Source organism: Scyliorhinus torazame, chromosome 8, assembly GCF_047496885.1.
Source record: "Scyliorhinus torazame isolate Kashiwa2021f chromosome 8, sScyTor2.1, whole genome shotgun sequence".
NCBI classification, from domain to species: Eukaryota; Metazoa; Chordata; class Chondrichthyes; order Carcharhiniformes; family Scyliorhinidae; genus Scyliorhinus; species Scyliorhinus torazame.
Window position 1 is genome coordinate 60,068,038 of NC_092714.1, and position 24,817 is coordinate 60,092,854.

At 46.3% G+C, this 24,817-nt stretch overlaps 1 protein-coding gene across 4 annotated transcripts in view; it reads right to left on the minus strand.

The window, feature by feature from the left end:
- cfap91 (cilia and flagella associated protein 91) overlaps window positions 1-24,817 on the minus strand; it is a 294,449-nt gene that overhangs the window by 108,874 nt on the left and 160,758 nt on the right. For 3 of the 4 annotated variants that reach the window (XM_072513694.1, XM_072513693.1, XM_072513695.1), the window contains exons 9-10: window positions 7,704-7,886; window positions 6,445-6,584 (exon numbers count right to left, since the gene is read on the minus strand). In XM_072513694.1, coding sequence (XP_072369795.1) covers window positions 6,445-6,584; window positions 7,704-7,886 — 323 coding nt within the window. The remainder of the gene's footprint in view (window positions 1-6,444; window positions 6,585-7,703; window positions 7,887-24,817) is intronic. The other variant, XM_072513696.1, reaches the window with a different exon arrangement.

Genomic DNA, 24,817 nt, shown 5'->3' on the forward strand with positions numbered 1-24,817 from the left:
GGAGGCTGATTTGTGACCGGAAAACAAACCTGTGTCCCACCTCCATGGGAAAAATTTGGTTTGTTTGGTTAGAATAGAAGTAGCATAGTTTTGAATGAGTTCAAGCTTATGGAGGCTGGAAAATGGACTGTTGGCTAGGTCAGTATTGAAACTACATGGGAAAGGGTTTAAAACTCTTGCCAATTGAAATGTATGTACCTGCAAAAGAAAAGTAGGCATTATAATTGCAACAGCTTCAATGAGATGTCAATAGGAATATTGTTGACAGAAAAACAATGCTTAAATTCAGAGATAAAGATGTGTATATGGTATACATGCAAACATGTGTTCGTACTGTAAACTGCCAAAACAAACCAAGGACACCTGATGGAAGTGAAACTGAATCAGAAAAATAGACACTTGCACATATAGAGTTTGTAATTAGCTCTTGAAAATTAATCATTAAAAAAAATCTAATGTTACATAACAGGCCTACCATGTTCAGGAGAAATTAATTAATGGCTACATTTCATTAATACCCCGCCAGCAGGTGTGAAGGCAGCAGGCACATAAAATTTAGCATTGTGCCTTCCTGCCACCTACTCATCTGCCCCAACCTGTCAGAAATGTTAAAGATGGCGGGGAAGGCTTTGGGCAGCCCAGAGGCCTTAAACTGGCCAATTAATGGTGACTTAAGAGTCTCATCCTACCCCCACTGTGATTGGGGGAATACCCACACCGCACAGGAAGCCTGACAGCTTCAGCTCAAGCCAATGTCTGACAATGGGGGGGGGCGTTCAATCCTCCTTTCTTGGCCCCCTGAGCCCATTGAAGGCAACGTCCCTCCCCCTCCCCCACACCCAGGTTCTCTCTCCCTTTAACCCACATCTAGCCTCTTGATACCACCCCTTCATTGTGTTACCAAACACCATACATATCTGCACTCCTTGGCATTGTGGGGTTGCCTGTAATGGCAGTAGTGGCCATTGTGGTGAAAAGCCTGTGAATAATATTGCATACATGCGACCTCCTACCAGCAGGTGGCGTCAGACATCAGTCAGGTGACATCCGGCTATCAATAGTTGGTAGTAAGGAGTAGACTAGGAGAGTCGTACATTGGGTAGTTCCAGAGCAACCTTGTCTGTATAGCATTCTGTAGGTTATCCTTCCACGTGTTAACTAATAAAATCATTCTAAGTAAGTCATCAGCAGGTTCAGTATGAATTATTGCAAGGACAAGACAACAGAACACAATGTGGTACCAAATGTGTTGAACATTTAAGGATACAGCAAAAACAGAAAAAAGACGATTCAATCAACCTGGTAAACTATGGACCGTGTCGACTCAACAAAATAAAAGACGGTGAAGCTCGAGATGAAGGGTTTAAATGCACCCCATCAGCTCAAGTATTGGGTAATGTAGACGAAAACTGGCAAGTTTTCAAACAGCAGTTTAAGCTCTATGTTTCAACCGTTGGCCTGCAGGCACAGCCTGACGAGAGGCATATTGTGTTGCTGCTCACGGTGGCAGGTCCACAAGCTATCAAAATCTACAACACAGTTGTTTTGATTGCGAAGAGGAAAGCAAGAGATACGATCAAGTGGTAGAGTACTTCGATCGGCATTGCTCTCTCAAAAATAATGAGACATTTGAGAGATAGATTTTCCGTACACAGAAACCTGGTGAATCTTTCGACAGTTTCGTCACTGACTTGAGGCTGAAGGATTTCAGTAATCTGAAATCTTCAATGATCCGCAACTAAATAGTATTTGGAATTTCAAATGACAAGCTCAGTGAGAGATTAGTGTGGGAAGAAGATTTGATATTGGATAAAGCAATTAAGATTTGCCTTGAGTGAGTTGGCTGCACAGCAAATCAGCATATTCAGCTCAAAACATTTTGCCACCATCATGGAGGAAGATGCCCGCACCATCAGCACTGTGATGCAGTTCAATAAGAAACGTGGTCTCAGTGCGGGCAGCCATTTTAAGCAGACGACAGGAGCAGCCATCTTGTGCCAGAAATGTGGCAACCAACATGGCCCACATTTTGGTAATGTCCAGGATATGGAAATGTATGCTCTAAGTGCGGCCGAATGAATCATTTCAGGAAACAATGTTTTTCAAGTCCTTCAATGGACCAAATTAGAGCAGTTAATGGAATGGAGGAAATGCCTCTAGAAGAGCAGTTCTTTTTTGATCGAATTTCAGAAAAGGGCCAAAGGTGGTCCAACAGAAACATGTGACGAAACCCTTCTGAATAGTCGCGAGCGGCTGTATGGTCCAGACACCGAGTGGCCAGACGGTTACTGCGATTTGCAATGAGATATGCTGGTACACTCACTCAATGAGAAGCAAGAGAAGGTCCAGGGAAAGATGACATATCCAATGAGGAGCTGGAAGAGCCAAAGGGAATTCCAGACTTCTGGTTAACAGTCTTCAAGAAGGTGTATATACTCAGTGTCATGATACAGGAGCATGATGTGCCCATATTAAAGCATCTACAAGATGTGAAGGTTAAATGTTTAGAGCGTGAACAGCCAATATGCTTCAATCTGGAGTTTAAGTTTGAGCCAAATGAATATTTACAAACAAGGTAATTACTAAAGCGTACCGGCTGGAATCGCGGCCTGACAAGTGGGAATTCTCACTTTGTGATGAACCAGAAATCACGGGATGCACAGGGTGCTAGATCGGATGGAAAACAGGAAAAACTGTCACTTTGAAGGCCATTAAAATCAAATTGAAGCACAACGGTTGGAGCACTCGCAAAAGTTACGAAAACTGTACCAATGACTCATTTTTCAATTTCTTCAGTTCTCCAGAAGCTCCGCAGCATGCAATATTAAATAAAAATTCTGCAGTAAGACTTTCTGCTGACTTTGAAATTAGTCGAATCCTGTGTGAACACACAATTCCATGTGCAATGTCATATTTTACAGGAGAAGTTTTTGCTGATGACACAGACTCCGAAGATGAGTACATTGATGAATCTTATGAAGTCTATCCAGACAATGAAGTAAGCAAAGGTCTGGATGATGAACCGGAGTTGGACGAATATAAAACGCTAGTAAAGATGTTTCGCAGGAGAGATGGCACACTCAGTGAGGGAGTCTGTGCAGCGCTACTTTGGGAATGGCGGGAATGATGAGGTGATCACAAGGGACGCCCAGCCTGTGCCGGACCTCGAGCAGTGCGAATACTCTGAGATGGTGCACGTAGAAATGGACAGCAAGACTGCAGCAGCAGACACCTCAGGCGAAACTGATGTAGCTCCGAAACAACTGAAAACAGACAATATTGTACCAATTCTGGAGAATCTAGCTCCAGAAGCATAGGGGGAACCATCAAAGCCCCATGACGAAGTAGACTTCCCGAAACACAAGGCCATTCCACCACAGGGGGAGTTCGAAGAGAAAATGACGGTATCCATATGCAGTTCCACAACGACAGGTGATACATACATCATTATCCATTATAGGGATGAACCATGGCCTGCATCTGTATGCAGCGCCACAAAGATAGTTGATGATGAATCAGGATGCAGTTCCATGGCGTTGGAGGATACATACATACTATCATACGATAAGAATGAGTCCCCACCTGGGCTATCTGAAAAAGATGAAGCTTGTATAGTAATATTGAGTAACGAGGAGCCATCACTTGGGGCTCAAGCACAAGATGAAGGCGCAGCGCCCAGTGCTGACTATGCTAATCCTACCCAGAACCAGAATGTGGGACAATCCAGACATCAGAGGGTAATCCATCCCAGATACCAGAGGATGAGGCTCTGCAGCTGGTCACTGAAGGTGCTGACTTAACTACCACCGAACAGTCCCTCTGAAACATGCTGACACGAGATATCTCTACAGATGACCAACAACACATTGATTCCATGGCACAGGCCAGCGACAAGATGGGTGCTACCATAGCCAAACCAAAGACGAAATGCACTCAAAAGATAGCTCGCAAAAAAGATAAAAGGAGCGATTGCAAATTGGCACCAAAAACAAGAGAGGAGAATGGGGGATACTCGTGTGTCCCACCAAGGACACCAAGAAAGGAGATATCGACAATGTGACTGACAGGCTGGAGACCACGCAACAGAGCAGCAGCAGAGAGCATCGCGACAGCACAGAGCATCGCAGCAGCCAACAGTATCGATCAAAGAAATGGAAGGAGCTGAAGATGGCCTACAGAAATACCAGGTTTCACGATGCATCGCCTAAATAGGCTAAAACATAAAAGACCGGCACGGAATCCAGTCTTCAAGAAAGCTGACAAGAGCCCAGACGACCAGCGGGGTGGGTGATCCCGTGAGGGAGGCACAATGAGCTTTGCACAAGGTCAACACACCTAGCAGGCATATCAATGTCCATGGATGCATTAGTTAAATATGTTTATACATAAATCACATGTGTAAAGTTATTAATCATGTTTGTGTATAAAGGTCATCTTCTCCAAAAGAAGGGGGAATGAGGCGATATGCCTGTGAATAATATTGTATACACTCAGCAATGTGACCTCCCACCAGCAGGTGGCGTTAGACATCAGTCAAGTGACATCTGGCTATCGTCAGTTATAACAAGGCATACACAAGGACAGTTGCACATCGGGTAGCTCCAGAGCAACCTAGTCTGTATAGCATTCTGTATGTTATCCTTCCACATGTTAACGAATAAATCATCATTCTAATAAATCATCATTCTGAGTAAATCATCAGCAGTTCTGTATGAATCATTGCAAGGACAAGACAACAGAATGCACACGACTGCTCTGCTGGGATTACAGAACTGCTGGCCATCCAACTGGCTGGCAGCTCTCCAAGATGGGGATTCCTCCCAACAAAGAGGCTGAAGTCTTGTTTTATTCCCAATCAATGCTGTTCCCAATGTTAAATTGGTGTGAGACAGCCATGGGCATCATTGGCTGGCATCCTCACACTGACCTTTTAGCTGGGGGTGAGGATCATGGTACACCATAAAATGCAGCCCTGATATGCTGGATGAAAATCCAAAATGAAAATTGAAGCAGAACTATTAAAAATTCTTGAGAACACCTAAAAGTTAATAAGTAAAAAGTACCTTGAGATTGATTTAAAAATAGAGAAGAGAATGGTCATAAACATGTGAGTTACAAAAGCATGAAGAGGAATTGGTGAAACTGCTGTCATCAGACAAGAGAAGCCATTGGGGGCCAAGTCAGAAAGACAAAATCATCATTCAGGCAGTACACCCAAATGATTTGGAAGGTTCCGTAGAAGAATCATATTGGACTCAAAATATTAACTCCGTTTATCTCTCCATAGATGCTTCCAGACCTGCTGAGTTTTCCCCACACTTTCTGTTTTTATTTCAGATCTCCAGCATCCACAGTATTTTGCTTTTATTGATTTGGAAGGATGGATTATTAAAGGTCATATGAGAATAATATTATGTCATGGAAAACAAATTGCAGTAACAACGGGCAGAATCTCACCATATTTTCTCAAAGTGTTGATACCGGTGAGAAAACCAATGCAATTCCCGCCAGCAGGAAATTTCACAGAAAACAATTAATTTTTTAACCATGTGAATCACGTCACACTCCTGGCGGCCTGCCAGTGATTCACTCACCCTTGGTCAATTTAATCTCTGCGATCAGTGGGGCACTCCTTATAAATCCCTCCCCACCACTTGTTCCAGAGCCAGTCGGGGGGATGGTTACCAAGAAGCCAGCAGCAAGATTCCCCGAGGGAGCCCTGACCAAGCTCCCGGACGTTGTGGAGCAGAGGCAAGATGTCCTATTCCTGCAGACATCCATCCATCAGTGTCACCAGCCCCGCCAGGGAGGCAGTGACAGCCTTTGTGTGTGTCAGTTCACTACAGAAGAAGATGGAGCAATGGTGCCACAAGATGAGTGACATTCTTTGTGCAGCCAAGGTAAGTCTGCTTCCTCATGTCTCCCACTGACTCCCTTCACACACCCTTTACACTTCCACAAAGATCTTTCACCTAGCCACCTCACAGGTTCCCAACACTTATATTGCGGCCCTCTAGGCTCTCACCCCCCACTCCCCAAGATCCCACTAGTAGGTAATCTGCTCCTCACATCCCTGATCCCGCTAAGGATTGGGAATTGCTTCCTGATTTGCACTCCAAATCGGGTGCAATTCAGCTCCGGTGGGAGAACATTGTCTCCCAAATGGAGAATTCTCCACAGTATTAATAATTATTTTATTCATATTTTCCTGTGAATTTGAAATGTAAAATGAAATGAAAATCGCTTATTGTCACAAGTAGGCTTCAAATGAAGTTACTGCGAAAAGCCCCTAGTCGCCACATTCCAGCGCCTGTGCGGGAAGGCTGTTACGGGAATTGAACCATGCTGCTGGCCTGCCTTCAAAGCCAGCGATTTAGCCCTGAAACAAAATTCAAAAGCCAAACCAACAAACTCTCAAACTAACACCTGTCCACGAACATATACCTTGTGAATTTTAGCCAGTTCCATCTCTCGTCGGGCAGCGTATTTCAAGAGGCCATCCTTTGTTGTATTTATTGGTCTCTGAATTCGTATACGTGGTTGAGTAACAAAATCTGGTAAAGCTTCCTCTAACTCTAGTAAACCTAAAAGAAATTTGAAATGTACAGTAAAGGCCCGAAGGAGCTAAAAGCATCTGTTTTGAGTGAAAATACCATTCAATTTTTTTTAAGAGGAGCTTATATCTGCACACTATTTTGTAACTTTGTCCCTTTCATTTCTATGGAATAGAGCAAAGGGTTGAATCTTCTGCCCTCCCCTGTGGCGAGTTTGGTGACAGGAGGGGCCATTTAATTTGGCATTTCCCATCTCAACCCCAATTAAGTCGATGACAGGAAGCTGCTTGGACAACCTTCCCAGTTGCCACCAATTGAAGTCCTTATGTGGACAATTAAGGCCCACTTAAGGGCTTCATCCTGCAGTTGCTAGTATGCACCCTGACGTGGTTGCTCTGGGCTCCCAGAGTGGACGTGGGCCCTCATTCAAAAACATTCCATGCCTAATCAAAGGGTGGTGGGTGTTGAAAGCTACCGACTGTTCTTCCTGCTGGCCCCCCCGTGCCCAATTGCAGACAAATCTGCTCAACCACGAGGAGCTGGAAGACTGACCAGCACGCTAGACTCAGTCAGTAACAGTCTCTGAAAGTTGTTCAGCAGGTGGGTGGTGTGGGGGAAAGATTGGCTGCTGAATGAGTGGAGGAAGGGAGTTTGGGAAGAAGGGCTGCTGTATGAGTATGTGGTGGGGGGTGTGTTATAAAGTGAAGCTGCGAGTGAGTGAATGGAGATGGAAGGGGGCTGAGGAGAGAGGCTTCTAAGTATGTCTGTCGGGGAGGCGAGTTGGGCAAAAGTGTGTTTGGGGAGCAGCTCATAGCAACTGGAAGCAACACAGAGTAGCAGGCAAAGCGTCAACAGGGTCGCTGGCTGGATCAAAATCCTGGAACTCCTAACATCATAGTAGGCGTTTCTGTATCACATGGACTACAGTGATTCAAGAAAGTGACTCACAACCACCTTCTCAAGCGCAGTTAGGGATGAGCAATGAATGCTGGTCTAGCCAGCATTGGCCACATCCAATAAACAAACATGAAAAATGTTGTAAATTACTGTACACTGTTGAGGATAGCCTGCTGGATATTCAGATGACAAAGTAGTCCAAAATAGATTACACATTATTCACAGTCTGTAGTTTCTGTAACATTAATTTACCATTAAATGTCGATAGAAAACGACTTTTCACAATAAAACGCTCTGAATTCTGATCTGGAAACTGGCCAATTCGAGCGATCGGTGCATAAACCTGTGAACCATAATTTGCATAATCCTGTATAAGGCCCGGCCGCTCAAGCCTCCCCTCCACATTTCTCCTCTTAGCTGTTAGTTTTCTTATTTCTAGAAAGACAAATGTTAAAATGTTGAGAGATATTAGAATACATTTTTATATAATTTAAACTTTGATCCTGAGTGCAATACCTTTGTGTGAGAGATAAAAGTACTCCAACATAGGTATAATTTTATCCAAACGGATCTGCACTCAGTGAGAAAAGCATGTCCCAGATTGTGAATCTATTTGTTATCGAAGCATGGTTCTTCAATTCAGCCATGGCATTAGCATCCCGATTGTTAGATTCCCAACCAATTGGACGACGGTAGCGTTGGGGGGGGGGGGGGGGGGGGGGGGACATTCCAGTGCCTGTTCGGGTGCGCAGATTGAGAATTCAGAAGGTCCAATTCACCTAACAGCACTTCTATCAGGACTTGTGGGAGGAAACCTGAGCACCCGGAGGAAACCCACACAGTCACAGGGAGAAGGTGCAGACTCCGCACAGACAGTGACCCAAGTGGGAATCGAACCTGGGACCCTGGCGCTGTGAAGCAACAGTGCTTAACCACTGTGCCGCCCAAGGACAGATCTCTAATGAAATGGACCCGGGGGAGGGCTAGTGCAGTGACAGCCACCTTTACTGCAACTGAAAATGCATTTCCATCTGCTCACTAGGAAGAATAGCTAAACTATATACTGGTTTCTGTGGCTCCAGCGATCAATTCCTCACTAGGAAGGTGGGCTACAGATATCAGCAATGATCCAACATAAAAGCCTGATCCTCCTCGGGCTCTGGTGCTCACTCATGTCCTATAGACCCTGTGTTGGAGTTTCAACTCCTTTGAGCCAGATCTCTGTGGCCATTCCCGCTGTCCTGTGGAATGACATATGGCTGAGGAGAAGGTAGCTAGTGCTGAGCTGGTCTCCTCTTATGTCTCATTAGACTTAGGTGGAGCCCCGTGTCCAAGGTTGTGGGGGTGAGGGAACAGCCTGAACTCTTTACGGGGAGAGAGCCAGATGCCTGAGCCTTTGTCTTCTCGATTGTCCGCCGGAGACAACTGCTCGGCTGGAGATCAGTAGCACCACCCAAGGCCACAAGCTGGTTGTCCAACCTGGCAGATGACCTTAAATTGGAAAAATTAAAATAAGACCATAAGACATAAGAGCAGAATTAGGCTACTCGGCCCACCGAGTCTGCTCTGCCATTCAATCATGGCTGATATTTTTCTCATCCCCATTCTCCTGCCTTTGCCCCATAACCCCTGATCCCAGTATTAATCAAGAACCTATTTGGCTTGGTCTTAAAGGCACAAGTGATTTGGCCTCCACAGCCTTCTGCGGCAAAGAGTTCCACAGATTCACCACCCTCTGGCTGAAGAAATTCCTCCTCAACTCTGTTTTAAAGGATCTTCCCTTTAGTCTGAAATTGTGTCCTCTGGTTCAAGTTTTTTCTACAAGTGGAAACATCCTCTCCATGTCCACTCTATCCAGGCCTCACCGTATCCTGTCAGTTTCAATAAGATCCCCCCTCATCCTTCTAAACTCCAACGAGTACAGACAGAGTCCTCAACCATTACTCATATGACAAGTTCTTCATTCCAGGGATCATTCTTGTGAATCTCCTCTGAAACCTTTCCAATGTCAGCACATCCTTCCTTAGATAAGGGGCCCAAAACTGCTCACAATACTCCAAATGGGGCCTGACCAGAGCTGTATACAGCCTCAAAAGTACTTCCCTGCTCTTGTATTCTAGCCCTCTCGACATGAATGCTAACATTGCATTTGCCTTCCTAACTGCCGACTGAACCTGCACATTAACCGTAAGAGAATCTTGAACAAGGACTCCCAAGTTCCTTTGTGCTTCTGATTTCCTAAGCATTTCCCCATTTAGAAAATAGTCTATGCCTCATTTCTCCTTCCAAAGTGCATAACCCCTTACTTTTCCATATTGTATTCCATCTGCCACGTACTTGCCCACTCTCCTAGCTTGTCCAAATCCTTCTGCAGTCCCCCTGCTTCCTCAATACTACCTGTCCCTCTGCATATCTTTGTATCATCTGCAACAATCTCTCCCTCAATGCCAGCAAAACTAAAGAGCTGGTCATTGACTTCAGAAGCAAAGTACTGTACACACCTCTGTCAGCATCAACGGGGCCGAGGTGGAGATGGTTAGCAATTTCAAATTCCTATGGGTGCACATCTCCAAAAATCTGTCCTGGTCCACCGAAGTTGACACTACCACCAGGAAAGCACAACAGCGCCTATACTTCCTCAGGAAACTAAGGAAATTCGGCATGTCCACATTAACCCTTACCAACTTTTACAGATGCACCATAGAAAGCATCCTATCTGGCTGCATCACAGCCTGGTATGGCAACTGCTCAGCCCAGGACTGCAAGAAACTTCAGAGAGTCGTGAACACTGGCCAGTCCATCACACAAACCTGCCTCCCATTCATTGACTCCATCTACACCTCCCGCTGCCTGGGGAAAGCGGGCAGCATAATCAAAGACCCCTCCCACCTGGCTTACTCACTCTTCCAACTTCTTCCATCGGGCAGGAGAGACAGAAGTCTGAGAACACGCACGAACAGACTCAAAAACAGCTTCTTCCCTGCTGATACCAGACTCCTAAATGACCCTCTTATGGACTGACCTCATTAACACTACACCCTGTATGCTTCATCCGATGCCGGTGCTTATGTAGTTACAATGTATACCTGTGTTGCCCTATTATGTATTTTCTTTTCTTCCCTTTTATTCCCATGTACTTAATGATCTGCTCACAGAAAAATACTTTTCACTGTACCTCGGTACACGTGACAATAAACAAATCCAATCCAATCCAATCCAATCTAAACGTAGCAACAGTGCCTTCAGTTCCTTCTTCCACCGACCCCCGAGGCACACCAGTAGTCACCAGCTGCCATCCTGAAAAAGACCCCTTTATCCCCACTCTGTGTTTTGCCAGTCAGCCAATCCTTCATCCATGCTAGGATCTTATCCTTAACACCATGGGCTCTTAACTTATTTAACAGTCTCCTCTGCGGCACCTTGTCAAAGGCCTTCTGGAAATCTAAATAATTCACGTTCACTGGTTCTCCTTTGTCCAACTTCCTTGTTACTTCCTCAAAGAACTCGAACAGATTTGTCAGACATGACCTTCCCTTGATGAAGCCGTGCTGACTCAATCCTATTTTACCATGCACTTCCAAGTACTCCATGATCTCATCTTTAATAATGGACTCTAAAATCTTACCAATGACTGAAGTCAGGCTAACCGGTCTATAATTTCCCATCTTCTGCCTCCTTCTCTTTTTAAAACAGTGGTGTTATGTTAGCCACTTTCCATTCCTCTGGGACCCTCCCTGCTTCCAGTGATCCCTGAAAGATCATCACCAATGCCTCCATAAACTCAACTATCTCAGCTAAATATACCGTTCGATGATCGGAGGGAGGCTTCCACAACACGAGGAAACTATTCACCAGCTTGTTCCAAGACCTGTTAGCAGGAGGGTAAGTGTGGATTGAAGTGAGTGAAATCCATGGCAAGTGAACTGACTTCCAAGAAGTAGGAATGCACCTGTCAAACAGTAAAAGCACACTCTCTGAAGAGCTGCTGTGAGCACCAGCATCTCACCTAGGCATGGCTGCAGTTATTCAGTTTTATTTTTGAGGGCTCGTCAACTTCACTGAAGAAGTAATTTTCACTGTTCTCTCACCTAGCTGACTCTTGCATGTTCTTTTTGTAAAAAAAATGTTTTTATTAAGACATCAAACACAACCAAAACCAAAAAGAGAACAAACAGGAAAATGCCCCAAAAAACAAATGACTAACACCACTCTGCCCCACCCTCCCTGCCGTTCCCCTCCACCTACCCTGCCTTCACTTTTTTAACCCAGAGATCTCCCCCCCCCCACCCCGCTGACATCTTAACTATCCTTGACAAAGTCGATAAATGGTTTCCATCTCCGGGTAAACCCCTCCATAGACCCTCTCAAGGCGAACTTGATTTTTTCCAACCTAAGGAACTCCTCCAGGTCGCTCACCCACACTCCTAGTTTCGGCGACCCCCGAGTCCCTCCATTCCAACAAGATGCGTCTCCGAGCTTCCAAAGAGGCAAAGGCCAAAACATCAGCCTCTCTCACCCCCGGACACCCGCGTCTTCCAACACTCCACAAATCGCCACTTCTGGACTCAGGACAACCTTCACCCTCAGCACCTCAGACATAACGTCCTCGAACCGTCGCTAGAATCTCTCCAGTTTCAGACAAGCCCAAAACATGTGGACATGGTTCGTGGGTCCCCCCACACACCGCCCAAACCTATCCTCCACCCCCTCAAAACACCTGCTCATTCTGGCCACCATCATATGCAGCCGATGGACTACTTTAAATTGAATAAGACTAAGCCGAGCACGCGAGGAGGATGCATTCACCCTCCTCAGAGCCTCCTCCCATACCCCCATCTCCACCTCCCTCCCCAGCTCCCACTTCCTCTTGACCTCTCCAATCTGGGCGCCCTCCCAGTCCATTAGCTCCTTATAGATCTCCAAGACCCTATCCTAGCAAACCTGTTTTCGACACCACTTTATCCTGCAATCCCGGGGGTGGCAGGTCGGGAAAGGACGGCACCTGCTCCCTCATATAATCCCAAAAGTGTAAGTACTGGAACCCATTCCTTTTTTAAAATTTATAAATTTAGAGTAGCCAATTCATTTTTTCCAATTAAGGGGCAATTTAGTGTGGCCAATCCACCTACCCTGCACATCTTTGGGTTGTGGGGGTGAAACCCACAGAAACACAGGGAGAATGTGCAAACTCCACACAGACAGTGACCCAGAGCCGGGATTGAACCTGGGAGCTCAGCGCCGTGAAGCAGCCGTGCTAACCACTGCACCACTGTGCTGCCCTCTGGAACCCATTTCTGCTGGGCAACTCATACTCTTCTACCGACCCCTCGGAGTTCAGAAATCTGCCCCCTGTGGTGATATGCCTACAGATAATATTACATGTACTCAGCAGTGTGAACTCCCACCAATAGGTGGTGCCAGGCCAGATATAAGTCAGGTGACTTCCGTATACCAGCAGAAGGCTGTAAGGCGCACATAAGGACAGTTGTGCATAAGGGTAGTTCCAGGAGAGTCTAATGTAACTCTATGATAACTTGGTCTGTATCTAATCGTTACCTTCCACATGTACATTCATGGATCCTAATTCTGGCTAAGGCACCAGCAGTTCTGTAAATTCACTGCTAGACAAGAATATGGAACACAACAACTCCCACGAACAGATCTCCAAATCGCTCGATACCCGCCTGCCGCCACTCTCGGAACACGGATCCAGTCCCCCCAGAGTAAACCTGTAGTTCCCACAAATCGATGCCCTAAACAAGGCACCCTCCAACCTCAGGTGCCACCGCCACTGTCCCAACACCCACAGGGTCGCCACCACCACCAGGCTTGTGGCGTACCTAGCCAGCAAGAACAGCAGAAGGGCCATTAACAGCGTCTCTAAGCTAGTGCCCGAACACAAGGCTGCCTCTCTCCGCTCCCACACCGACCCCTCCCCACTACCCACTTTCCTGGCCATGGCTATGTTCGCTGCCCATCATTAGTTCATCAAATTTGACAAGACCAGCCCCCCCCCGCATCCGCATTCCAACAGAACAAATAATACAGCACAGGAACAGGCCCTTCGGCCCTACAAGCCTGCGCCGATCACGTGTCCTATCTAGACCTATCTGTCTGTTCATGTGTCTGTTCAGATAAGTCTTAAAGGTCGCTAACGTATCTGCCTCAACCACCTGACTTGGCAGTGCATTCCAGGCCACCACCACCCTGTGTGTAAAAAAACTTCCCTCCGCACATCTCCACTGAATCTTTCCCCCCTCACTTTGAACTTATGCCCCCTTGTAATTGTCATTTCCGCCCTGGGAAAAAGCCTCCAACTGTTCACCTTATCTATACCCCTAATAATTTTATAAACTTCTATCAGGTCCCCCCTCAGCCTCCGTCTCTCTCTAGGGAGAACAATCCCAGTTTATTCAACCTCTCCTCATAGTTAATACCCTCCATACCAGGCAACATCCTGGTAAGCCTTTTCTGTACTCTCTCCAAAGCCTCCATGTCCTTCTGGTAGAGCGGTGACCAGGATTGGACACAGTATTCCAAATGTGGCCGAACCAACGTTCTATATAATTGTAACATAATTTTCAAGCTTTATCCTCGATACCCTGTCCTATGAAGGCAAGCATGCCATGTGCTTTCTTCACCACCACTTCCACCTGCGCTGCCACTTTTAAGGATCTGTGGACCTGCACACCCAGATCTCTGTGTGTCTCTATGCTACTGATAGTTCTGCCATTTATTTTATAGCTCCCACCTGAATTGGATCCACCAAAATGCATCACCTCGCATTTGTCCGGGTTAAATTCCATCTGCCATTTCTCTGCCCAATTTTGCAGCCTATCTATATCCTGTTGTATACGCTGACAATCTTCATTACCATAAACAGCATCTTCTTCACCTGTGGCGCCTTCCCCACCCACACAAATCCTCAGATCAAAGCATTAATCTTCTTAAAGAAGGCCTTTGGAATAAAAATCGGAAAGTTCTGAAACACAAATAAAAACCTCGAGAGTACTGCCATCTTATCTTCATAGACTGCACCCGCCCCGCCAACACCAACGGGAGCACGTCACACCTCTTACAATCCCCTTTCATCTGCTCCACCAACCAGGCCAAATTCAATTTATGTAGTTGTTCCCATCCCCGCACCACGTGGATGACCAGATACCTGAAACTCGTCCCTAGCACCTTAAACGGCAGCTCGCCCAACCTCCGCTCCTGGCCTCCTGCCTGGATCGGAAAGACCTCATTTTTCCCCATGTTTGACTTGTACCCAGAGAACATAGAACATTACAGCGCAGTACAGGCCCTTCGGCCCTCGATGTTGCACCGACCTGTGAAACCACTCTAAAGCCCATCTACACTATTCCCTTATCGTCCATATGTCTATCCAATGACCATTTGAATGCCCCTAGTGTTGACGAGTCCACTACCGTTGCAGGCAGGACATTCCACGCCCTCACTACTCTCGGAGTAAAGAACCTACCTCTGACATCTGTCTTATATCTATCTTCCCTCAATTTAAAGGTATGCCCCCTCGTGCTAGACATCACCATCCGAGGAAAAAGGCCCTCACTGTCCACCCTATCCAATCCTCTGATCATCTTGTATGCGTCAATTAAGTCACCTCTTAACCTTCTTCTCTCTAACGAAAACAGCCTCAAGTCCCTCAGCCTTTCCTCATAAGATCTTCCCTCCATACCAGGCAACATTCTGGTAAATCTCCTCTGCACCCTTTCCAATGCGGCGACCAGAATTGCACGCAATACTCCAAATGCGGCCGCACCAGAGTTTTGTACAGCTGCAACATGACCTCATGGCTCCGAAACACAATCCCTCTAGCAATAAAAGCTAACACACCGTACGCCTTCTTAACAACCCTCTCAACCTGGGTGGCAACTTTCAGGGATCTATGTACATGGACACCGAGATCTCTCTGCTCATCCACACTGCCAAGAATCTTACCATTAGCCCAGTACTCGGTCTTCCTGTTATTTCTTCCAAAATGAATCACCTCATATTTTTCTGCATTACCTCCATTTGCCACCTCTCAGCCCAGCTCTGCAGCTTATCTATATCCCTCTGTAACTTGTAACATCCTTCTGCACTGTCCACAACTCCACAGACTTTAGTGTCATCTGCAAATTTACTCACCCATCCTTCTACGCCCTCCTCCAGGTAATTTATAAAAATGACAAACAGCAGTGGCCCCAAAACAGATCCTTGTGGTACACCACTCGTAACTGGACACCAGTCTGAATATTTCCCATCAACCACCACCCTTTGTCTTCTTCCAGCTAGCCAATTTCTGATCCAAACTGCTAAATCACCCTGAATTCCAAGACTCCGTATTTTATGCAGTAGCCTACCGTGGGGAACCTTATCAAACGCTTTACTGAAATCCATATACATCACATCAACTGCTTTACCCTCATCCACTGTTTGGTCACCTTCTCAAAGAACTCAATAAGGTTTGTGAGGTACGACCTACCCTTCACAAAACCGTGTTGACTATCTCTAATCAAATTATTCCTTTCCAGATGATTATACATCCTATCTCTTATAAACCTTTCCAAGATTTTGCCCACAACAGAAGTAAGGCTCACTGGTCTATAGTTACCGGGGTTGTCTCTATTCCCCTTCTTGAACAAGGGGACAACATTTGCTATCCTTCAGTCTTCTGGCACTATTCCTGTAGACAAAGATGACTTAAAGATCAAAGCCAAAGGCTCAGCAATTTCCTCCCTAGCTTCCCAGAGAATCCTAGGATAAGTCCCATCCGGCCCAGGGGACTTATCTATTTTCACACTTTCCAGAATTGCTATCACCTCCTCCTTACGAACCTCATGCCCTTCAAGTCTCGTAGCCTGAATCTCAGTATTCTCCTCAACAACATTGTCTTTTTCCTGTGTGAAAACTGACGAAAAATATTCATTTAGCACCTCTCCTATCTCCTCGGACTCCAAGCACAACTACCCGCTACTGTCCTTGACTGGCCCTGCTCTTGCCCTAGTCATTTGTTTATTCCTGACATATCTATAGAAAGCTTTAGGGTTATCCTTGATCCTACCTGCCAAAGACTTCTCATGCCCCTCCTGGCTCTTAGCTCTAACTTTAGGTCCTCCCTAGCTAACTTGTAACGCTCGAGCGCCCTAACTGAAGCTTCATGTCTCATCTTTACATAAATTTCCCCCCCAGGATGTTTGCACCCCTCTGGTCCAGATGTAGACCATCCCATTTGTAGAGGTCCCACCGACCCCAGAATGAGCCCCAATTATCCAGAAATCTGAAACCCTCCCTCCTGCACCATCCCTGTAGCCACGTGTTCAACTCCTCTCTCTTCCTATTCCTCGTCTCGCTATCACGTGGCACGGGTAACAACCCAGAGATAATAACTCTGTTTGTCCTAGATCTAAGTTTCCACCCTAACTCCCTGAATTCCTGCCTTACATCCTTTTCCCTTTTCCTACCTATGTCGTTGGTACCTATGTGGACCACGACTTGGGGCTGCTCCCCCTCACCCTTAAGGATCCCAAAAACACAATCCGAGACATCACGCACCCTGGCACCTGGGAGGCAACACACCAAGTCTCTCTCATTCCCACAGAATCTCCTATCTATCCCCCTAACTATGGAGTCTCCAATGACTAATGCTCTACTGATATAGTGTAGATTTATTTGTTCTTAAGGGCAGCACGGTAGCATTGTGGATAGCACAATTGCTTCACAGCTCCAGGGTCCCAGGTTCGATTCCGGCTTGGGTCACTGTCTGTGCGGAGTCTGCACGTCCTCCCCGTGTCTGCGTGGGTTTCCTCCGGGTGCTCCGGTTTTCCTCCCACAGTCCAAAGATGTGCGGGTTAGGTGAATTGGCCAATGATAAATTGCCCTTAATGTCCAAATTGCCCTTGGTGTTGGGTGGAGGTGTTGAGTTTGGGTAGGGTGCTCTTTCCAAGAGCCGGTGCAGACTCAAAGGGCCGAATGGCCTCCTTCTGCACTGTAAATTCAATGATAATCTATGATTAATCTAGGACAAAGGTTTGGCACAACATCGTGGGCTGAAGGGCCTGTTCTGTGCTGTATTTTCTATGTTCTTTGTTGTTCCTCTCCCCCTTCCCTTCTGATCAACAGGGACAGACTCCGTGCCAGAGACCTGTACCCCATGGCTTACCCTTGGTCAGTCCCGCCCTCCCCAACAGTACCAAAGCGGTATACTTGTTACTAAGAGAAACGACCACAGGGGTTACCAGTACTGACTGCTTCCTCCCAGCCCCTCTCACTGTCACCCATCTATATTTATTCTTCTGAATAACTACATCCCTGAAGCTTCTATCTATGACCACCTCTGCCTCCCAAATGATCCGAAGTTCATCCAGCTCCAGCTCCAGTTCCCTAACGCGGTTTCTGATGAGGAGATGGGTGCACTTCCCACAGATGAAATCAGCAGGCACACTGACGGCGTCCCTCACCTGAAACATTCTGCAGGAGGAACATTGCACTACCTTCCCTGCCATCCCCTCTAGATAAAAAAAGAAAAAGAACGAGCTTACCTGTTATTCACTCCCCTTCCAGATTTCCAGAAAGCCTTTGACAAGGTGCCACACAAAAGGTTGTTGCATAAGATAAAGATGCATGGCATTAAGGAGAAAGTAGTAGCATGGATAGAGGATTGGTTAATTAATAGAAAGCAAAGAGTGGGGTTTAATGGGTGTTTCTCTGGTTGGCAATCAGTAGCTAGTGGTGTCCCTCAGGGATCAGTGTTGGGCCCACAACTGTTCACAATTTACATAGATGATTTGGAGTTGGGGACCAAGGGCAATGTGTCCAAGTTTGCAGACGACACTAAGATAAGTGGTAAAGCAAAAAGTGCAGAGGATACTGGAAGTCTGCAGAGGGATTTGAATAGGCTAAGTGAATGGGCTAGGGTCTGGCAGATGGAATACAATGTTGATAAATGTGAGGTTATCCATTTTGGTAGGAATAACAGCAAAAGGGATTATTATTTAAGTGATAAAATATTAAAACATGCTGCTGTGCAGAGAGACCTGGGTGTGCTAGTTCATGAGTCGCAAAAAGTTGGTTTTCAGGTGCAACAGGTGATTAAGAAGGCAAATGGAATTTTGTCCTTCATTGCTAGAGGGTTGGAGTTTAAGACTAGGGAGGTTCTGCTGCAATTGTATAAGGTGTTAGTGAGGCCACACCTGGAGTATTGTGTTCAGTTTTGGTCTCCTTACTTGAGAAAGGATGTACTGGCACTGGAGGGTTTGCAGAGGAGATTCACTAGGTTAATCACAGAGCTGAAGGGGTTGGATTATGAGGAGAGGTTGAGTAGACTGGGACTGTACTCGTTGGAATTTAGAAGGATGAGGGGGGATCTTATAGAAACATATAAGATTATGAAGGGACTAGATAGGATAGATGCGGGCAGGTTGTTTCCACTGGCGGGTGAAAACAGAACTAGGGGGCATAGCCTCAAAATAAGGGGAAGTAGATTTAGGACTGAGTTTAGGAGGAACTTCTTCACCCAAAGGGTTGTGAATCTATGGAATTCCTTGCCCAGTGAAGCAGTAGAGGCTCCTTCATTAAATGTTTTTAAGATAAAGATAGATAGTTTTTTGAAGAACAAAGGGATTAAGGGTTATGGTGTTCGGGCCGGAAAGTGGAGCTGAGTCCACAAAAGATCAGCCATCATTGAATGGTGGAGCAGGCTCGAGGGGCCAGATGGCCTACTCCTGCTCCTAGTTCTTATGTTCTTCTCAGCAAGCACTCACTCAGCAACCTCTGCGCCCCGCACGATAACACCAGCCAATGAACTTATTGTTTTGCTGTGATGTCACTCCTGAATTGTTTATTAATTTCAGCCTGCTGTCCAGAGGTGTCCCTCTCAGCTCCCGCGCTTTTTATATAGAGAACCGGACGAATTCCACCAAAATGTCCATGATCCCTCCAATACTTTCAAATGGGTCCAATATGTAAAGCAACAGATTATCCGCATATAGCGAGACACTGTGCTCCACCACTCTCCCCCGCACTATCCCCTGCCAACTCCTTGATGCTCCAAGCTCCATTGACAGTGGTTCAATCACCAAGGCAAAAAGCAATGGGGAGAGTGGGCAACCCTGCCTTGTCCCACAATGCAGCCCGAAATACCCCAAACTCACCCAATTCATCCTTACACTCGCAACCGGACCCAATCCACGAAACCCTGCCCGAACCGAACCACCCCAGTACCTCCCACAGGTATTCCCATTCTACCCAATCAAAGGTCTTCTCTGCGTCGATAGCAACCACCTAATCCACATTCCGTTCCTCCGAGCGAATCATTATGACATTTAGCAAGCACCTAACGTTAGTCAACAGGTGCCTCCCCTTTACAAAGCCGGTCTGGTCCTCCCCTATCATCCACAGCACACAGTCCTCAATCTGCAAGGCCAAGATCTTTGCCAGCAATTTGGCATCCACGTTCAGCACCGATATTGGACGGTAGGACCCACACTGCTCCGGGTCCTATTCTAGGTGTTAGAGGGCATTTTCTGATACTGGATTATGATATAAATTATAGATGGCCCTGTAACTACATTTGTGCTCCTATATTACTTTTGAATAGTTCTGATGAGACAAAAGGTCCTCATTGGCTTGGATGCTTGTTTAGAAGAGGCAATTTGTGGAAATAGATAGTTATACACAATGCTGTTAATATCAGAAAAGACACAAAATGACTGTTAGCTATTTTGTGATATTAAAGACACAAAATGGCTGAACAAGCCACATTCCCTGTAAACTGTTTCATGAGAACCAACCGTAAGTATGCATAGGGAGTATCCCAACAGCCGCTGATAACAGCTTCACAGAACAAGACATGCAATGTATCCTTGATTAAGCTCAGGGTCAACAGCTGTAGGCAGGACATATCCTTGTGTTAGTTTTGAATGACTTCTGTATGAAGTTAGGGGCGGGTAAGACAACACCCACTTTAACCATATATATGTGATAACTGGGATGCTAAGAAAATTGATTGACTGCAAGTAATAAAGTGTGACGCGGATATAGTTGATTGATTGTATGTAAATAAGAATCCGCCCCTTGAATCTGTATATTAACCCGTGTGAGCCTTAGCTCAAGTGAGAAAAGGTGCTGTCAATAGGCTGCGGAGTCTCAGGCCTTCTCTCCCAGAATTCTGGCATAATAAACTGCTTTTTTACTTATACTCAGGCCTTCGTGTGAATATTTTCACTCTGACATAGGATATCGAGGCCTGCAATAACATGGGGGGGGGGGGGTCCTATTCTTCTTCAAACTCTAGGATATCGAGGCCTGCAATAATATGGGGGGGAGGTCCTATTCTTCTTCAAACTCTAGGATATCGAGGCCTGCAATAACATGGGGGGGTGGGGGGGGGGAGCTCTCCCTTCTCCCTCGTCTCATTAAATGTCCTTACCAGTAGGGGCCCAGGTCCCCCTAAAACATATTATAAAATTCTACCGGGAAGCCATCAGCACCCGCGGCCTTCCCTGCCTTCATCGCCCCATACCCTCCATCACTTCCATCAGTCCAATGGGTGCCCCCAACCCCTCAACCAGGTCCTCCTCCACCCTGGGGAACTCCAACCCATCCAGAACCCCCCCCCCAAGCTGGAGTCTCCGATTCATATAACCCTTGTAAAAGTTCTCAAAAATCCCATTCACCCACACCGGGTCTAAGACCACCCTTCCCCTCACATCTTTCATTTTTCCGACCTCCCTCACCGTCTCCTGCTTCCACAGTTGATGAGCCAGCATTCTGCTCGCCTTCTCCCCATACACATAGACTGCCCCCCTGGCCCTCCGCAACTCCTCCACTGCCTTACCCGTAGACACCAACCCGAACTCCATCTGGAGTTTTTGCTGCTCTTTCAACAACCCAGCCTGCGGGCCTCCGAATACCTCCTATCAACCTGCAGGATCCTATCCACCAGCCTCGCCATCTCTGCCCACTCCGTCTTGTCCCTATGTGCCCGTATCGATATAAACTCCCCCCTGATCTCTGGCTTAAGTGCCTCCTGTAGTATGGCTGCCGAAACCTTACCCGTACAATTCAGCTCCACATACCTCTGAAACAGCAACAGCCAAACTCATGGCACCACGGTTGGTTCTGCTGCAGAGGGGAGGGGTGATAAGTGTGACAGTGCAATAGTTTTGGGGATTCAATTGTAAGGGGAATAGGCAGGCGTTTCTGTGGCCGCAAACAAGACTCCAGGATGGCATGTTGCCTCCCTGGTGCTAGGGTCAAGGATGTCTCGGAGCGGGTACAGGACATTCTGGAGGGGGAGGGTGAACAGCCAGTGGTCGTGGTACACATCGGTACAAACGACATAGGTTAAAAAAAAGGGATGAGGTCCTAAAAGCAGAATACAGGGAGCTAGGAAGGAAGTTAAGAAATCGGACCTCGAAGGTAGTGATCTCAGGATTACTACCGGTGCCACGTGCTAGTCAGAGTAGAAATGACAGGATATAAAGGATGAATACGTGGCTGAAGGGATGGTGCCAGGGGGAGGGTTTCAGATTCCTGGGGCATTGGGACCGATTCTGGGGGAGGTGGGACCTGTACAAACTGGACGGGTTACACCTGGGCAGGACTGGAACTATTTGCTAGAGTGGTTGGGGAGTATTTAAACTAATGTGGCAGGGGGATGGAAACCGATGCAGGAGGCCAGAAGGTAGTAAAACAGGGACAGAAACAAAAGGCAGTAAGGGGGAAAGTGTAAGGCAGAGAAGCCATAGTCAAAAATCAAAAAGGGCGACAGTACAAGGTACAGTGACTGAGAGGAGCTCAGTGAATATGCCCAGTAATACTAAAAGGAATAAAACGGGAAGAAAAAACATAAATGGAAAGCAACGCAGTAGGTTGTTACATGAAGATATGGGTTCAACGACAAGGAAAATTAGGAGAAAAGTTAAGAGAAAAATAACTGAGGAGAGATTACTGATCAAGGTGTTAAGATTCAAAACAGAGGTATAAAAGCCAACATAAGTGTACTTTACCTGAATGCTCTAGTATTCAGAATAAGGTAAATGAGTTGATGGTGCAAATCATCGTGAATGACTATGATTTAGTGGCCATTACTGAAACATAGTTAAACGATGGTCACGATTGGGAGTTAAATATCCAAGGGTATCAAACTATACGGAAGGACAGAGTGGATGGTAAGGTATAGCTCTGTTATATAAGGATGACATCCGGGCAATAGTAAGGGATGACATCGGTGCTATGGGGGATAAGGTGAATCCATTTGGGTGGAAATCAGGAATAGTAAGGCGAAAAAGTCACTGATAGGAGTTGTCTATTGGCCATCAAATAGTAACATTATGTTGGGGCAGGCAATAAACAAAGAAATAACAGATGCATGTCAAGGCAGCCTTGAGGAGGAGTTTATAGAATGTATCCGCGATAGTTTCCAAGAACAGTATGCAATGGAACCTACGAGGGAACACGAGGTCCTAGATCTGGTCCTGTGTAATGAGACAGGATTGGTTAATGATCTCATAGTTAGGGATCCTCTCGAAAGGAGCGATCACAATATGGTGGAATTTAAAATACAGATAGAGAGTGAGAAGGTAAAATCACACACTAGTGTTTTGTGCTTAAACAAAGGAGATTACAATGGGATGAGAGAAGAACTAGCTAAGGTAGACTGGGAGCAAAGACTTTATGGTGAAACAGTTGAGAAAGAGTGGAGAACCTTCTAAGCGATTTTTCACAGTGCTCAGCAAAGGTTTATACCAACAAAATGGAAGGACAGTAGAAAGAAGGAAAATCGACCGTGGATATCTTAGAAAATAAGGGAGAGTATCAAATTGAAGGAAAAAGCATACAAAGTGGCAAAGATTAGTGGGAGATTGGAGGACTGGGAAATCTTTAGGGGGCAACAGAAAGCTACTAAAAAAGCTATAAAGAAGAGTAAGATAGGTTATGAGAGTAAACTTGCTCAGAATATAAAATCAGACAGTAAAAGTTTCTACAAATGTATAAAACAAAAAAAGAGTGGCTAAGGTAAATATTGATCCTTTAGAGGATGAGAAGGGAGATTTAATAATGGAAGATGAGGAAATGGCTGAGGAACTGAACAGGTTTTTTGGGGTCGGTCTTCACGGTGGAAGACACAAATAACATGCCAGTGACTGATGGAAATGACAGGTGTGGACCTTGAGATGATTGTTATCACTAAGGAGGTAGTGATGGGCAAGCTAATGGGGCTAAAGGTAGACAAGTATCCTGGCCCTAATGGAATGCATCCCAGAGTGCTAAAAGAGATGGCTAGGGAAATTGCAAATGCACCAGTGATAATTTACCAAAATTCACTAGACTCTGGGGTGATCCCGGCGGATTGGAAATTAGCAAACGTGACACCACTGTTTAAAAAAGGATGTAGGCAGAAAGCGGGTAATTATAGGCCAGTTAGCTTAACTTCAGTAGTAGGGAAGATGCTGGAATCTATCATCAAGAAAGAAATAGCGCGGCATCTGGATGGAAATTGCCCCATTGGGCAGACGCAACATGGGTTCATAAAGGGCAGGTTGTGCCTAACTAATTTAGTGGAATTTTTTGAGGACATTACCAGTGCGGTAGATAACAGGGAGCCAATGGATGTGGTATATCTGGATTTCCAGAAAGCTTTTGACAAGGTGCCACACAAAAGGTTGCTGCATAAGATAAAGATGCATGGCATTAAGGGTAAAGTAGTAGCATGGATAGAGGATTGGTTAATTAATAGAAAGCAAAGAGTGGGCTTCCGGGTGCGGCTATGCCGAGGTAGGTCGCACGTTCGGCAGCTCCCGCCGGGAACGGACCTTTGGGCTCTCCAGAGGGGCCCCAACGGCAATTGTTCGACGGCTTCCAGTGTGGAAAGGTGACAGCCAGGCCCCCCCGACATTATATGGATTGGACCAGGAGTGGAGCGGTGAAAAAAGTGATCTTGGGGCAGCGAAAAGTGCGAGGGAGGAAAAGCAAGATGGCGGCGGGTGGAGACCAAGCAGCATGGGCGCAGTGGTCGCAGGAGCAGCAGGAGTTTCTTAAACGCTGCTTTGAGGAGCTGAAGAAAGAAATGCTGGCGCCAATGAAGGCGGTGATTGAGAAGCTTGTGGAGACCCAGAAGGCACAAGGGGCGGCCATCCGGGAGGTGCGACAAAACGCCTCGGAGAACGAGGATGAGATCTTGGGCCTGGCAGTGAAAGTGGAGGTGCACGAGGCGCTGCACAATAGGTGGGCGGAAAAATTTGAGGACCTGGAGAATAGGTCGAGGAGGAAGAATCTTCGGATTCTGGGTCTCCCTGAAGGAGTGTAGGGGCCCGATGCCGGGGCATTTTTGAGCACGATGCTCAATTCGCTGATGGGTG